This window comes from Rhinolophus sinicus, chromosome 2 (genome assembly GCF_057876585.1).
Source record: "Rhinolophus sinicus isolate RSI-liver-muscle chromosome 2, RSI-T2T, whole genome shotgun sequence".
Classification (NCBI taxonomy): Eukaryota; Metazoa; Chordata; class Mammalia; order Chiroptera; family Rhinolophidae; genus Rhinolophus; species Rhinolophus sinicus.
In genome coordinates this window covers 119,139,077-119,154,414 of record NC_142502.1, presented here as the reverse complement: position 1 = coordinate 119,154,414, position 15,338 = coordinate 119,139,077, and the positions used below count along the sequence as shown (strand labels likewise).

The window sequence follows — 15,338 nt, the reverse complement described above, 5'->3', positions numbered from 1 at the left end:
AATGTAGTTGGCAGAAGAATCCTTTGATAATTCTTCACGGAAGGTGTTAGCAGAGCATTTTTCTGACAAGAGTGAGGCTGAGAGTCCTGAGTAACTCACACAAGGTCTCAGTGTACTGAGACCTTGAACTAAAAATCAAAATCTGAACTGAGGTCTAGCTTTCCCCGACTTTTTGCAAGGCAGCTGCTTTTGCCACTAAAACAATGTGCCTTTTGGTGAAGGAAACGGCAACAAAGTAATACCAGTCACACCGATTTCACTATTGTCATGAAAATCATTTTGGATATGAAATACTATGATGCTAATACCAGGAAGTTAATACACTTAACTCTAAATAAGAGCATCCAAATGCCACCTCAGCTCAGTTTTACAATTCTGTTCAACTTTGGACAAGTCATTTAATTTTCTTCAGAGTAGCTTCCTCGGCACTAAAATGGAAGAACTGAACTGAGTAACTTTTAAGTTTCTGCCCAGGTCTGAAATCTCTAAAGTATCATATACATAAATGATTAAGAAAAATTGCAAAACACTTCTCAACTTTATTGTATTTTCAATTTAGCATCTCACTTATTTTCCAATTCTCTTTGTAAGTGCAGAGAAAATGTACTTGAATGTCAACCTTGCTACTTCCTACCTATGATCTTGGGCAAATTACCAATGCCTCAGTTTCATCACCTGAAAAATAAGAGTTTTAGTAACATACACCTCATAGGGCCATTCTGAGGAATGAGGTAATCCATATAAAATGCATTACCTGGCACATAGTGAATGTGTAACAAACGTTTGGCCGTTGTCAGCGGCGTTCTGTCTGTTTTCATACGTGAAGTTAATACGTAGTATTATTTCAGGCAACAAACACTTGAGTGCCTACCACGTGCGAGGCACCGAGAATTAAAGCCTCTGGCCTTACATCATATTAAAGGAGGATTAAGAAACAAACGATAAATAGGTTAAAAAAAGGAAACCTAGACAGCATCAGACGCGGCAAGTGCCATATTCAGGGTAATGTCTGTCTTCCCCGCCTTTCCCGCGAGGCTGCCCTGAGACTCCCTTTGGCCTCTGCCGCTGGACGTCACAGGAGGCGCGACCAATCGTGGCCGGCTTCGTGAACGTCGCTTTTTCCCTCTCTTCCTGCCAGTCTTGAAATGCCACTCGTTCCCTCCGCAGACACCCCTTCCACTTCTTTCGCCCTGGGAAGCATTCCTTGACGAAAGCCAGCTCGACCTCCCCCAGCCGGTCGCGCGAGGTAAAGAGGAGGCGCGGCGCCCCCAGAGTGACGACACTCGAGTCCCCGCCCATATGCATCACTTCCGGGACTCTTCCTTTGCTGAGCCTTGTGGGTAGCCGGCCGGGGTCTCCTGGCGACGACGATGGCGGGGGACGTGGGCGGTCTCAGCTATACGGATTCCGAGCTGCTGCTGCACCCGGAGCTGCTGTCCCAGGAGTTCCTTCTGCTCACGCTTGAGCAGGTCAGGCGTGCCGGGGCGGGTGGGCCTGCTTGGGAGAGGTGCTCGGACCGGAGCCGCCCCAAATCGCCTCAGTGGTGGCGGACACGCCCGCCGCCGTCGCTCCTCGCGCTGGCGTTACGCCACTCCTCCCCTCACAGACCCACTGACCAGGTCTCCCCACGCCCCCATCCGGAAAAGAGATGTCGTTAACATAGCAGAAATTCCTGGGGATTCGGACTTACCGTTTGGGTTCTTGCTGGCTCGGAAAGAGGAGTCCTAAGCGGCGTCCGCGGCCTGTGTGTGAGCAAGGGCCTGAGCAAAAGGGACTGGGGCAGAATCGTAGAAAAATGGAAACGAAGGGCAGTAATCAGGGACTGTCAGGGCTGGAAAGCTTCGGAGAAATCGCCCATTCTCCACACTCTCACCTCGTTTAAAGAAGAGGAAACAGTCCCGGAGAGGTGAAGTGACTTATTTGTGGTCACACCATCGGTAGATGCGGTAAATTACACAGCATTCGGGGCTCCTGGCTATCAGTGTAGCGTTTGCTCTTTTTCAGCCTCTGGTGGTAGATGAAAAAGAAGACAAAAAAGGGATAAGTTTTGTTTAAAGTGGTAGAGTATTGCTGAACGTTTCCTTGGGGTTTTTTATGTAGCATGTTTGTTATTTTTCTTGTGTTTTCCCTTCAATACTGTACTCTGATCTCTCTCTAATTTCTTCAAGCTCTTCTGTTAAGTAGGTTATTTTAATGATGTCAGTTACCTTTCACCTCTGGTTTGCCAGACTTGAGGTACATCAGAATCACCCTAGGGCTTATTAAAGCATAGGTTGCTGGGCTCCATACGCAGAGTTTCTGATTCAGTAAGTCTGGGATGTGGCCTCAGAATTTGCATTTTTAACAAGTTCTTGCTGCTGCTGCTCCAGGGACCAGTTTGAGTGAGCACCTCTGCCTGAGAGCAGTGCTTTCCAAATGAATGTGTCCATGACTTCTTTGGGAATGTTGTCCAGGCGAACCCCCAGGGTTTTCGCATGCCTCTGAGTGAATACAGGGTGAACATTGATAATCAAGGATTGTCTAGTATAAGAGAGAGAAAAAGTAAAATTTCAAGTTTTGCAAGAAAAAAGGCATCGGTGTAAGTTGATCATAGGACATAGATTGGACTTGTTTTGTGAGTTCAATGTTTACAAGCCTTTCTGAATTGCAGTTGAAGAACCCATGATCTCATTTCCATCCTCATAAACCTAAATCCAAACTCTGTATCTGTAACTACTGTGCCTTGTGCTACCTGTTTGCCATGATGTTGAGAACAGACTGGAAAGTGAGGGAGAATGAGGTGAGGAGGGGTGGTTGGACAATGACTGGAAGCTACTTGAAAGGACTGGTGAAAACATGACAGGCGGGTTATTCTAGTGATGTACTGTTAATCATAACGTCATCGATAAGGGGACTGCAGCTTCCGTTCGTAGGACCATTTGAAATCTTGGTAGTTAATTAACTAACTTCAATTTAAGAGCAGTATTAACGAAACATGGGAAATAGCATGCAGGATGAGACCTCCAGCTCACTGATCTGATCATCATAGTAACACTCTAGATAACCTTTTTTTTCTTTTTTTTTTGAGAAAATGTACTAATTGTTATCATTGTTAGCTTTCTTTTTCTTGTCTGTTTTCTCCAGGCAGTCCCCCATTTTCAATTCCCTTCATAGATTAAGATGATGCTACTGGAAGTACTCATTGCCTGGTATGTTGACTAAGCAGTTGTGGACAGCAGTCCTTGTCACACTGAGGACATATGACCATTATCTTTAAGATGAGGCTGAACCTAGTATTTACAGGCTTAACCTATTTACGATGATACTGCTTCTTGCAGTATTATATAGGACCCTTAAGCATGTGTCTAATTGTGAAAATAGTTTTATAATTTGTTATTTAAGCAGCAGTGTTTTGCCTTGTTAGGTAAGTAGTTGGTTAGTTATTAAACTGAAGGATGTTGTTTTGAAATTACTTTTATTTCCTTTTCCACAGAAGAACATAGCTGTTGAAAATGACGTAAGAATAAACAAAGACAATCTTACTGATCTTTATGTTCAGCATGCAATACCATTGCCTCAGAGAGATTTGCCAAAGAATAGATGGGGGAAAATGATGGAAAAGAAAAGAGAGCAACATGAGCTAAAAAATGAGACTAAAAGGTACTTTTCAGTGGTTTTGTATGACCTCTTATCTTGTATGACTAAACAAATTTGTTTCTCTTTTTTCCCCCAGGTAATCGTAGGTTAAAAAAATTTAATTATTCAACAAGTATTTATTTAGCATCAGGCACTGTATGTATAACATGAATAAAACTGACAAATTTCCGTGCTCATATTTTAATTGGAAGAAACATAAAAAAAAAAAAAGTTAAGTAAAATATATAGTATGTTACACGGTGACAAATGCTAAGGAGAAAAGTAAACCAGGGAGAGGAATTACAGTTTTAGGTAAAGTGACCAGGAACAACCTCACTGAGAAATGCCATTTCAGTAGAGAGACCTCTAGAAAGTAGAGAGCCAGCTAGCATTCCAGGCAGAATACAAGAACTTGGGTCAGGAGTGTGCCTGTCATATACCAAGAACAATGAAGAGGCCATCAGGGCAGGAGTAGAGAAAATCAGAATAATGGGGAAGAGGTTTATTGAGGGTGAATAGAGATTGTTTTTCAGATTCTGTAAAGCTCTATAAGGCATTGTGAGAGCTTTGGCTTTATTCTTGAGCTGAGAAGCCCGTGGAGAATTTTGAGCAGAGTGATGACACCAGCTGATGTCCATATTAACAGGCTCATGCTGGCTGCTGTACTGAGAATTGATTTAAGGGAAACCAGTTAGGCTGTGCTGTAATCCAGGCAACAGACAGTGGTGAATGTAGCTGAGGTAGTAGTAGTGGGCTTGGTAAGAAGTTCTTGGGAGTCTAGGTGTATTTTGGAGGTAGAGCCTACAAGATATGCTGAATTGTGAAAAAGAAGTGGAGTCAAATAAAACTCTTAAGATCTTTGAATAGTAATAGAAATGAAGACAGTCATAGCTTCAGGGACACTATTTAAAATTTTTTAAATTTAGGAAATTGTTTATAAAACTATAAGCAAATGAATTTCCTTTTTTAAAGAAAGTTACATTTGATTGATCAATGTAGTTGGTTGGTTAATGAGGACAGTGTCCTAAGATCCCTAAGTGGATAAGTTATTTCTTTTCCTGTGTCCTTTATTGCAAGTGGATGCTATTGATTAAATTACTGAGTTTCCTTTTAGGGCCTTCTGTTTGTAAGGTACTGTCATAGGCAGTGCACTAGAGACAGTGGGAGAATGCTAACTCTGAGTTGACTGGTGGTTTTAATTTCTAGTTACGAGGAAAAGCTCATGGTAGGGAGATTATTCCACAAGTATTAGAATAGTTGAAGAGTACTGTGTGTATGCCTATAGTCTTTGGGAAGTCATTACATGTACAGCCTCACTTTTGATCAGAAACATATTCAGTTTCCATCGAGCATCATTTTAGCTTGATGGTTACGTGTTGGTACAAGCTATGTATTAGTGTTAACTTTCATAGCTGTGTGGTTGATGCTGTACGTATCTTTACTTTTGTTGATTCTTACTAAGAATGTTTTCTTCTTGATCTGCACATTCAAGCACATTGTCCTAAGCACAGTGTCCTAAGTGTTTCAATACTTTCAATACTGTTGTACATCATATGATAATCCCTTTTAGTCCTTCAATATTTTTTTGGAAAGGAACTTTGGTTCCACATTTTAAAAATCACAATATGACTCTTGTATCAGCATTAAAGCCAGCAGGATCTAAGAGACCATGGGGTGTTGCTTATGATGTCTTCGAGGGAGCTGACCTCTAGAGAAGTGTTATGACATGCCCCGGGTCACACAGAGCTAGGACCAGATCATTAGTGCAGTGCTTCTCAAACTTTATGTGCCTCTCAAATCTTAGATTGAACTCTCACAAGCTGATGCACCCTGCTCTAAGTCCTAAGTCCTGTTTCCCTCCTGCGATGGCAGTGGGTGTATGATGAGCTTATTTTTCATCTTCTATCAAATGATGTTCAGTGGTGTCTCAAGAATTGGTGAGTTTGGCCAATCGTAGGACCTGGTTAGAAGGCAGGTTCTGAATCAGTACAGATTGAGCCCCGACTCTGCATTTCTTACAAGCTCCAAGATGATGCTGATGCTGTTGCCGGTCCCTGGACCACACTTGAGTAGTAAGGTGGCAGTGTTCTTCCTGCTCATGTTCTTTTCACTTGTTTAATTAAAAGATTTTTATCATATATATATTGTTTGGCTTCAGGTATAATGAATAATGAACAAATGAATACTTTCATTACTTATCTCTATGATGAGTGGAAATGAGGTTTTTAGAAGCTAAATATGAAGACTTGTTAAATTTTAAAATGAAAATTATGCGTGTTACAGTTAGTTGAAAAAATGCTTTGACTTCAGAGACCTTTGATGAGTGGAACAGAATGTTCTGACTCATTGTAGGCTGCCACTATTGTTAGTCTTGTTAGTTTTTAGTTACTATGAAATTCCGCTGTAAGTTCTAGGGTTAGTTGGTCGATTGACATTTTAAAAATAACTAGCTTGTATATACAGTAAAGCTAACTTGAAGTTTCATGTCAGTAAGTACTTAAACTTTAAAGCACTAGAAAATTACTATTTCATTTAGAGGGAACATAGAAAATTTCATTTCCAGCAGTCCTACTTATAATAACTTAGTCTTATCAGTACAACTTTTTTGGTTATTTTAACTTTGCATTCTACTGAACTGCTTGGCCACTCCAGGTGGTATTTTTTATGAACACGTCTCTTTGATTTCAGGAGCAGCCCTGTGGACGGGTTAAGGAAAAGACCCCTTATTGTGTTTGATGGAAGTTCAACAAGTACAAGCATAAAAGTGAAAAAGACAGAGAATGGGGATAATGATCGACTCAAGCCTCCCCCTCAGGCAAGCTTTACCAGTAATGCCTTTCGAAAATTATCAAATTCCTCTTCAGGTGTTTCACCCCTAATTTTGTCTTCCAATTTGCCTACGAACAATAAAATGGAACACAATAATAATGACACTAAACAGAACCATGACTTAACGCATAGGAAAAATCCTTCGGGCCCTGTGAAGTCGCCGCCGTTGTCCCCTGTTGGAACCACTCCAGTGAAGTTAAAGCGAGTTGCTCCTAAAGAAGAAGCCGAGGCTGTGGTGAGTGGGGGGTATTTTCTTGCCAGTAGGAGATGAGAACGAAAACCCTGAGCACTTGGCTGCGATGCAGGCTGTTCTTAAACCTGTGTATGATCTGTCGTATTTTTACATCTCATTTCTCACGTGTTAGGACCTGGGAATTTAAAAATCTGTGATGATAAACTAATGTTTTTTAAAGTGCACTCAATTTTTTTTCTGTTTAAAATGTGTAAACAGGGTTTTGTAGGCACTTTCCCTAGATTTTTCTTATTTAGATCCTTTAATTATCTTGAAACTGAAAGAGAGAAACATTCTTTGTTAGCAAGGTTCAGAACATTAAGTGATTTGTCCAGGGTCATGCATTTATTAAGTAGCATTTCAGAGCTCCACCTTAGTCTATTATGCATTTACCTTAAAACCACACTAGAATTTTAGGATTTACCATTTGCCTCCCCTGCCCCTCAACTGTCCCTCCTCTTGAAGGAATAGAGGACATTCAGGAGGATCTGCTATGTTGAGCTCTCCTATACTTAAGCATTTGGGTGCTTGGATTTCATAAGCTGGCAAATTTGGTACAATTACACAGTTTATTTAGAGTTTAATTTATGAGACGATATGTCTATCTCTGTATCTATCTAGTCCTTCCCTAAGCTCCTCAGAAAAGTGATTTCACCTTTTAAACATATAGCCTTTATTCCTTGTCTTAGTCCGTTCAGACTGTTACAACAAAAAAATACCATTGACTGGGTGGCTTAAGCAACAAACATTCATTTCTTATAGTCCCGGAGGCTGGGAAGTCCAAGATGTAGGCGCTGGCAGATTCAGTGTCTGGTGAGACCACTTCCTGTTTCAGAGTCTGCTGCCTGTCCCTTTGTCCTCACATGGCGGAAAGGGAGAGGGAGCTCTCTGGGGCCTCTTTTACAAAGACCTTAATCCCTTTCATAAGGACTCCACCCCATGACCTAATCACCTCAAAGGCTTACCTCCAATATCACACTGGGGGTTCGGTTTCAACATTTGACTTTTGAGGGGACACATACATTCAGTGTATAGCACATTCCTGTAGTATATACTTTGGCTTTATTATCTTTGAATTGTGTGTCAAAGAGATCAAAACGCAGAGTAGTTCAGACATTCTAAAATAGTAGACCCTGGAAAAACAAAGCTACTGTGTATCTGACCAGCCCTAAGTTTTATATTAGTTGGTTGAATCCTTTTAGCAACCCTGTGAAGTGGACACAGTAGTTATTCCCATTTCCCAGATGAGGAAACAGAAGCTTAGATAATCGAAAGAAACTTGTCCTGGTTCCAGAGTTAATAAGTGGCCAGGCTGCAGTTTGAATTCAGGTCCATTTGGCCCCAGAGTGTGCACTTCTTAGGACATTGCTGCCTCCACTCTTACTTCGGTTTCCTGTGTGGGAAGGAGGAAGGTGTCGGGTAGGAGTGGCAAGAAGAATCCATACTTCACATGTTACAATAAGGAGTGAGCTTCCAGTATTGTTTTTCAGTCTCTTATTATAGAAAGCAGTTTTCCACTCAGAAAACTTTTACTCTTTCAGAGGTATGTTTTTTTTCTTTTTAATCTTGGCTCATATTAAGATCTAGGGAAGTGAGACTGAGGGAGGACATGGGCTAGGCAGGGAGGAAGTGGCTGTGAGCAGGCAGCAGTTCTCAGCTCTGAGTGTGCCTTGGGTATCCCGAAAAGCTTCCAAAAGCCCAGACGAGGTTGGAGCCTCGTCTCCACCACCTCCTGTGGGTGCTGATGCACTTGGTTCTGGGGGCTGGGACCCAGGCCTGCACATGTTTGTAAGTGCCCCAGGTGATTCTAATATGCAGACAAGCTCAGCGGAAAATGGGAGTCCTGGGGAGGCTTGCTTTTTTCCCTAAGCTCCTAAAATCTTTTCTTCCTAAAATCTTTTCCCACCAGATGGCAGCAGTGATCTACCATTCGTATATTTGTACTAAACTGGGTGGTTTAAAATGTTCGCTTTAGTTATTCTCTGACATTTTTGCAAGTATAAACTGATTTCTGTTCATTTCTTTTCAGAATAACCTGAAGCCCCCAGAAGCAAAGAGGAAGATACAGCACGTTACATGGCCGTGAAGGAAAGTTTCCAAAAATGTAAATATAATTGTAACTGTAGTTTTTCAAACAAGGTCACATATATTGACAGTATTTACAGAGATCTTGATTATTGTGGAATTTTCTTAAGAGATTTAAAATTAGGTTCATAATAAAGTCTTTCCTTTCTGTTCCTCCCTTTAAAAAAAAAAATTCTTGCCTTTCATTCGCTGATTAGGAAAGAATCTCTTTTTAAATGAATGGCTTAGTATAAGTCATTTATATTGACCCTAGTCAAATCAGTAGCTACAAGTCTGGTCAAATGCATCCAATGAATTTTAGGAATTACTCTCATTAGTCTGTTTCAGTCTTTGAGGAAATTTGAGATTTTTTTTTTAAAACTCAAATATTTTAGAAGTTCATAATTTTCCTTTACCCAAGCAAAAGAATGTAACAGTTCATCACAGGATTTTAGTAAATACTGCCAGACTCATCCTCGAGGTTCCCCAAGAAAAGCGTATTTGCAGTGCTGCCAATAAATTACTCAGAGTATACAGATGAGATTGCTGGTCTTTAAGTGCTTACATTGCTTCTTCCCCTAAAAATCCAGAGGGAAATGCTTGCTATCGCTCCTTCCCTGAAGTCATAACAGAATTATGAGTGACTGGTCAGTTTCGCCCCTGGTCCACCCTTTAGAGTGTTATGTCATGGCAGCAGTCCTGCCTCCTCTTTTCATGAGCAGTCTGTGATCTCACTCTTTGAACTCAGGTATCTCTCCCTCCTATGAGCGTAACAAAGCTGACTTTAGGCAAAGTAATCATGTCAGAGGTGGTGCCTGTTGGCAGAAAGTTTAGAGAATAGGAAGAGGGGGTTAGAATTCGAGAAATTCAGGGAGTCCAGGAAATGTAGCAGTGAGGGGGGAGTTCAGCGTGATGAGGAGTAGGAAGAAGAAATACTGAAGTCAGTTGGTAGAGTGACAGCGTAGAAAGGTACCAGCTGGACCGCTTCCCACAGGCCTGTCACCCACAGAAGTTATCTCCTAAGGTTTTGTGTGTGTGTTAAAGTGGGGTTGTCATTTCCACTGTATGGAAGTCAGTGGGACAATAGGGTGCACCTGATATTCGTGACTTCTCGTGTCCACTTTTCTGCTCTATGTTTCTAACCAGTGAAAGGATACTTTATGCTTTATCCCGTGTATGACTGGTAGCTGCCTTGTCAGTACTTTTTAGAGCAGCCTCGCTCCTCTTTTGATTTGGTAAAACAAGCATTTTAGTTCAGCTATTGAACAGCCTTACAAAATATTAACTCAGCCTTGCAGGTAAGTACTGTACTAAAACTTTTAACCCTATAGATTTTAGCCATTCTGTCTTTATCCAGACTGTAAATCTGTACAGGTTGAATCAAGACAACATTGAATCATACTTAGTGTTGCATAAATTGTTAACGTTACAGGAAATTGTTACATATATAATTATCTGCAGGACTGATGTAATATTATTGAAGGAAAAATGTAACCCTATACATAACTATATGTTAAAGGAGATTGTTTAAAGTGCAGATTTTAGGGTAGAATGACAAATTATATTGTAGATTCAGTTGTCCCTTCTGCTTTCACCTGCATTTCTCTCTTAGTTAAGAGAGAATTAGCCATTTGACAATTTTAAGTCAGTAGAAACTTACTTTTAGGTACTCAAAATTAATTTTTAATTTATATATTTAGCTTACAAAGTAGGTTGGTAATAACAGCTGAACTGGGTAACATTGTTGCTTCAAATTGAAGTTTATATTATGAACATTCAGAATCAGTGCTCATATAGCAGCATATTCTTGAGCTCTTTTGTGTTAGAAATGTGGAGAAGTGCTAAAGCCCGTTCTGCGTGTCGCACATACCAGCATGTCAGAGTGCTGTGCCTTCTCTGCGTCTGTACATACAGCTTGTCTCGAATGTCTCTCTCCACATAGTGAAGCCTGCTGAATGATGGGGGTCTGAAGCTGAAGTGCTGGGCACCTTAGGCTTTGGAGTGCTGCTTTCGTGAGCTTTGAAGTTGAAAAGGACTTGGTTTGAATGGCTGGCAACTTTGGAATACTCTCTACTCACTAACATGGTTCCTGTTGTTGCTCTTGATTTCGTATTCCAATAAAGCCAGTTTTTCTGATCATTGGGGTAGGCGAGTGCATGGCATTCGACTCAGTGAGTGGCTTCGGAGGTATAGTTACAGGCTCTTTACCACTTCCTGTCACTGGCAGGTGGTCTTGTTCTTTCCTTCCTCTCCTTCTCTGTTCCCTGTTTTCCTTGTTCTTAGCCTCCTTTGCCATAGTTTTACTTTCTTTGCTTCCATCTCCCTCCTCCTTTCTATAGGTCCTAAGCTTCAGGATTAGGTTTGCAAGTCCTGTTGCTTGGCTCTGCTCATTCACTGGGGGGTGAAGATAGGCCGACTCCAGTCTTCTTCCACCTGAGGGATCAGAGACTGCTGCGTGAGTTCTGGAGGGTCTCAAGGCCCTTCAGCCCCAGGGCACTGAATTGCTTCCCAGGGCTGTAAAGGCCGCAGTTTACCAAACCAGCTTTGTTAACTTGACCGCATCCAGGTACTCTGGGAAGTTGGTTCAACTACTACTATGAGGCCATAACATTTTTGCTAGCATTAAAGTTCTTCAGAATTGTAATTATTACTTGGAATAATACTTGGTTGACTTAAGTTTTGAGAGACGGTTCTGAAACTGATATAGAGACTCATTCAATAGCAATGACCTTTTTTAAAACTTACATTAAGTAAAACTGCCAGTAGATTAAATTATATGTATGTAAGAGCTTCCTCTATTTACTACTGTGGAACTTCAGTGATTTTTACAGGCTACAAAATGGTCAGAATGTTTTTAAGTGTGCTCTTTTATTAAATGCTTGTGCAGGTTTTGTAATTCAGTACAGAAAGTTTAACCTTGTAATGTACATTTTTTTTGTACGTAAAAAGCCTTTTAAGTAGCCTTATCCTTATTTAAATAAACTGAATAAAATAATTGAGTAGGTTTGTCATTCGTAAAAAAAATAAAATGGAAAAATACTCTAATGACTTGATTTCTTTTTATTTGCGTAAATGATAATTGAAATGTGTCACTTTTTATACTAAAACCCTCTGTACCTGGATTGATTGGGGTCAGGCGTGACTCCCACAGTCCAGCCACATCTTGGGGCCCCAGCTGTGAAGGGGAGAGTGGCTAGAGTGGCCTGGTGTTGGACATCCTGATGCTACAGAGGCTGACACATTGACTGCCACTGCGCTCGGAGAGATGCAAACAAGTCCCCCGAACTTCATCCCTGGGAAGCTTTCTTAACCAACTAAGACAAACGAGATTCAGTTGAGGGTTTACTTGTGTTTGGGGTGATCTTAAAATTTTAATTTCTAAACTGGTATCTTAGTGTCTTAATGTTGGATAGTGAAGCTCTGAATTAACCTGGAAAAGCCTCAGGTAACCTACCTTGAACCTAAAAAGTAGAGCCTTCATTTTTTGTCTGGAGAAGACACACACAAAAAAATCATACTTCGATTTAGAGTTTTTTTTTACCAAAGTGCTTTTTACTAACTGAAGTGCTCTGCTCTGTCAGTTGTTATTCAGCTTAGTTGTCTTCCCAGTTGTGGCAGAAAGAAGATAAAGATTTGAATTAGTTAGGTTACTGCTCCTCCAGAGAACAGGCAAGTGGACCATGCAAAACGGACAGAAAGAAAATCAAGCTTAATCACGGAATAGGAACAGGAGGGTAGGGTGTGGAGCTGCTTTAAATATAGGGGTTAGGAAAGGCCTCTTTGTAAAGATGATATTTTCAGGGGAGACAGCTATGGAAAGCTTTCAGGAGGCTAATAGAAGATTTGCACTGTTACTGACAGGCTCGTTAAAGAAAAAAGGATGAAAAGGTGGTTTTAATTCTGAACACAGTCATGGCTTTAGAGGTGTTTGAGGACGGAGTTAGAAGTGTTCGGATCTCTGTTTTAGATAAGTGTATCTTGGGATTGAACACTGACAGAACAATCAGATCCTGGGCTAATTTAATTGTATTAAAATTAATACAAGACCCGATTATTTTATTTTATATTAGATTATATTATATCATATATTATATAAAACCTGGTCTTATTTTACTATAAATAGCAAATAGTGTTTGGTTCCTGTAGTAAAATAAGACTGGGTCTTATATTAATTTTTGCTCCAAAAAGACACATTAGAGCTGATTGTCCAGCTAGGTCTTATTTTTGGGGAAACACGGTAATTAGCAGCCAAGATCATTGAAAGTTTTGTTTGCACACCTACAATTGAGAGGAAAATGTCGTTCTTCCATTTCCAGAACAAACACGTGCCTGTAGGGGAAGCATCACTGAGTAGCTGCCTCATTTCTTTCCTTTCTGGTTCCTGTCTCTTCTCTCCAGGTCTTGGATCTTCTGGTTGGATGTGCCTTGCCTTCGTCACAGAACAGTTTCCGTCGCCCGCCTGTGAGGTTGCCACGAGTGGTGCTGCCTTCTCTTCCCGTAGCCCTGCCTTCACTTAGATGCACAGATTCTATGGACTTGCTCTTGTTTGTGTCTATGTTTTTCCTAGGAGCTGAGTCAGGGCCCATGGTTTGGATCACTCTTCCTGGAGTGGCCACCTTGAAATTACGGACGGTTGAGGAGCACACTTTGTTTCTGTGTGTTCTTAGTTGGATTTATAAGATCTGGAACCAATGCTGATTTATATTAGTAATTGGAATTGTTAAAGTTTGCTTTTTTGAAGCTATGGTTTTTACTTTGCAGGAAAGTTGTAAGGAGCCCGGGGCACTCTGTGATGTCCCCGCCACCTGTGCAGCCAGGTGGGGGCGTGCACCTGTAAGATCAGCTCCTTTTTCTCTGATTTGTCTGATGGAGAGAAGGCCATGCAGGGAGATTACAACATGTTTGACATTTTTTCATAAACCATTCATGAACACAATTTCAAATTATTTTCAGCTTAATATTCTTTGCTAGAACTCTCTGGCAATTGATTTGTTAATAAAATAAAATTAAGAGACCATCCTCGTCTGACTGTAAGCAAAGCCATAACAGCAGATGTGGAGGTGATGCATGGGCTCAGCATTATAGCTTCCGCTCATCAAGCTTGACCCCCCCCACAGTCACTGCTGAGTGCCACATCTGCCAGGAGTGCAGACAAAAACAGGGTCCCTGATGTGGCACTGTCCCCATGGCAGGTGATAATATGGGACAGCCTCTCCCATGGAAGGGGCAGTGTTTGGTTCTTACTGACTTAGCCACCTACTCTGGATAGAGAACTACGTTCCCTCTACGCAGTATTGCTGGTAACTACCATCTGGAGACTAAACAGAGTCCCTTATCCACCATCATGGTCATCCAATCATCAGAGGACTCAACACGCAGAAATGAAGTGTAGCAGTGGGCCCATGCTCACCAACTCACTGGTCTTCACCCATTCTCTTCCTCCTGAGGTAGCTGACTTGATAGGACAGAAGAATGGGCTGTGACATCTGAGGTGAAGTGCCACCAGGTGGCGATAACTTGCAGGGTTGGGGGCAGTTCCCCAGGAGGCTGCTTAGGCCCTAAATCAGTGTCCTGATGTCCCCGTGTCGGGATGGTTTTTTCCGGCGGGCCGTGCTAGGAGCTCCATCCCCCTCCTCCTCCCATACCTTATTATCAGAGCTGTCTCCGGCGGGCACCAGAGTTAGAGGCCTCCCTGTCAAAGCAATGTTGAGTGATCACAGCTTCTAGTGACGGACCTCCCCGGCACCCCGGCCAGATTTCCCCCCCAACCCGGAGGCCTAACCCTATAAAACAAAGCGCCTGACCCCAGTAAGTGCTCAGTGGTTGGGAACAATCCTGCTGAGGTGCTGAGCCCGCTGGCGTAATAAAGCTGTGTTCTCCCTGATCTCTGCGTGCCACTTGAGTCTCTCGGTCCTTGCCACTTTTCTGCAACATTTTGTTTCCCTGACTGGGAAACCCAATCGCGCTGGCCCCTTGTGCCACCTGTGTGGGGCGAGAGGAGGGCCACGGAGCCACGGGAGGCCTGAGAAGGGTGTAGGCGCACCCCGACGATTTTGGCGGACCGCAGACCGGCTTTTCCCGGGCAGCCGCGGCCCGTGCCTCCCCAGCTGGACCCGCTGAGAGGGACAAGGGACAACCAGCTGGATCCACCTCCCGTCGGACCAGGTAAGCCTCGAGGCCATTGTCCGAGTCAGACCTGTCCCATGTGACGGAAGGGGAGCCTGATCACCTCCCGGTAGGTTCTTATAACCTACCCAGGCAGGGACACCCATGGGAGGGTGTCAGCCCGGTGTGTGAGTGACTGATTGTGTACCTGAATGTTTGATTCCACTGCTTTTGCTATGGAAACCTCAGTATGCTTCACCCTGATTCTCGCAGAGCGTCATTTGGCATAACGGTGATTCACTCCACGGAGTGGCCTGTTCTGTAAATTGTTCTGTACACTGTAGCCAAAAAACGCTCCTAAGTTCCCGCGAGGGACGCCAGCAGGGCAGCACCTGAGTAAATCCCCCTCCCCACCGTCTGCGACATCGTACACTATGAGAGGGAAGCAAAGTAAGCCTGCAGTCCTAGACTGCGTATTAAAGAATTTTAGAAA

At 42.4% G+C, this 15,338-nt stretch overlaps 2 protein-coding genes across 8 annotated transcripts in view; one reads left to right on the top strand and one right to left on the bottom strand.

Annotated features, from left to right (window-relative positions):
* The window catches only part of TGFBRAP1 (transforming growth factor beta receptor associated protein 1), a 68,382-nt gene extending 66,464 nt beyond the window's left edge, over window positions 1-1,918 (bottom strand). Inside the window, exon 1 of one of the 4 annotated variants that reach the window (XM_074332477.2) lies at window positions 1,691-1,918. The gene's annotated coding sequence lies outside the window, so the exon portion shown is untranslated. The other 3 variants (XM_088795963.1, XM_074332475.2, XM_074332476.2) reach the window with 3 other exon arrangements.
* On the top strand, window positions 1,233-14,624 carry TSLIG2 (tRNA splicing ligase complex subunit 2). Of its 4 annotated transcripts, none has more exons than XM_019751692.3 (5): window positions 1,233-1,469; window positions 3,473-3,639; window positions 6,304-6,679; window positions 8,706-8,780; window positions 13,139-14,624. In XM_019751692.3, the coding sequence occupies exons 1-4, from the start codon at window positions 1,371-1,373 to the stop codon at window positions 8,760-8,762; spliced, it is 699 nt and encodes a 232-aa protein (XP_019607251.2). In that variant the 5' UTR covers window positions 1,233-1,370; the 3' UTR covers window positions 8,763-8,780; window positions 13,139-14,624. The 4 variants fall into 4 exon arrangements, with proteins under 4 accessions (XP_019607251.2, XP_019607253.2, XP_019607252.2 ...); XM_019751694.3 differs by lacking the exon at window positions 13,139-14,624 and having other exon boundaries at window positions 6,304-6,430; window positions 6,557-6,679; window positions 8,706-11,788; XM_019751693.3 differs by lacking the exon at window positions 13,139-14,624 and adding an exon at window positions 11,080-11,788.
* Window positions 14,625-15,338: the final 714 nt, after the last annotated feature.

Excerpts from the sequence above, each read along its gene's own strand:
- TSLIG2 (XM_019751692.3), top strand. The coding sequence starts at position 1,371 with ATGGCGGGGGACGTGGGCGGTCTCAGCTATACGGATTCCGAGCTGCTG. Across the intron at positions 3,640-6,303 it reads CTAAAAAATGAGACTAAAAG|GAGCAGCCCTGTGGACGGGT; the intron begins GTACTTTTCAGT and ends CTTTGATTTCAG. Across the intron at positions 6,680-8,705 it reads AAGAAGAAGCCGAGGCTGTG|AATAACCTGAAGCCCCCAGA; the intron begins GTGAGTGGGGGG and ends ATTTCTTTTCAG.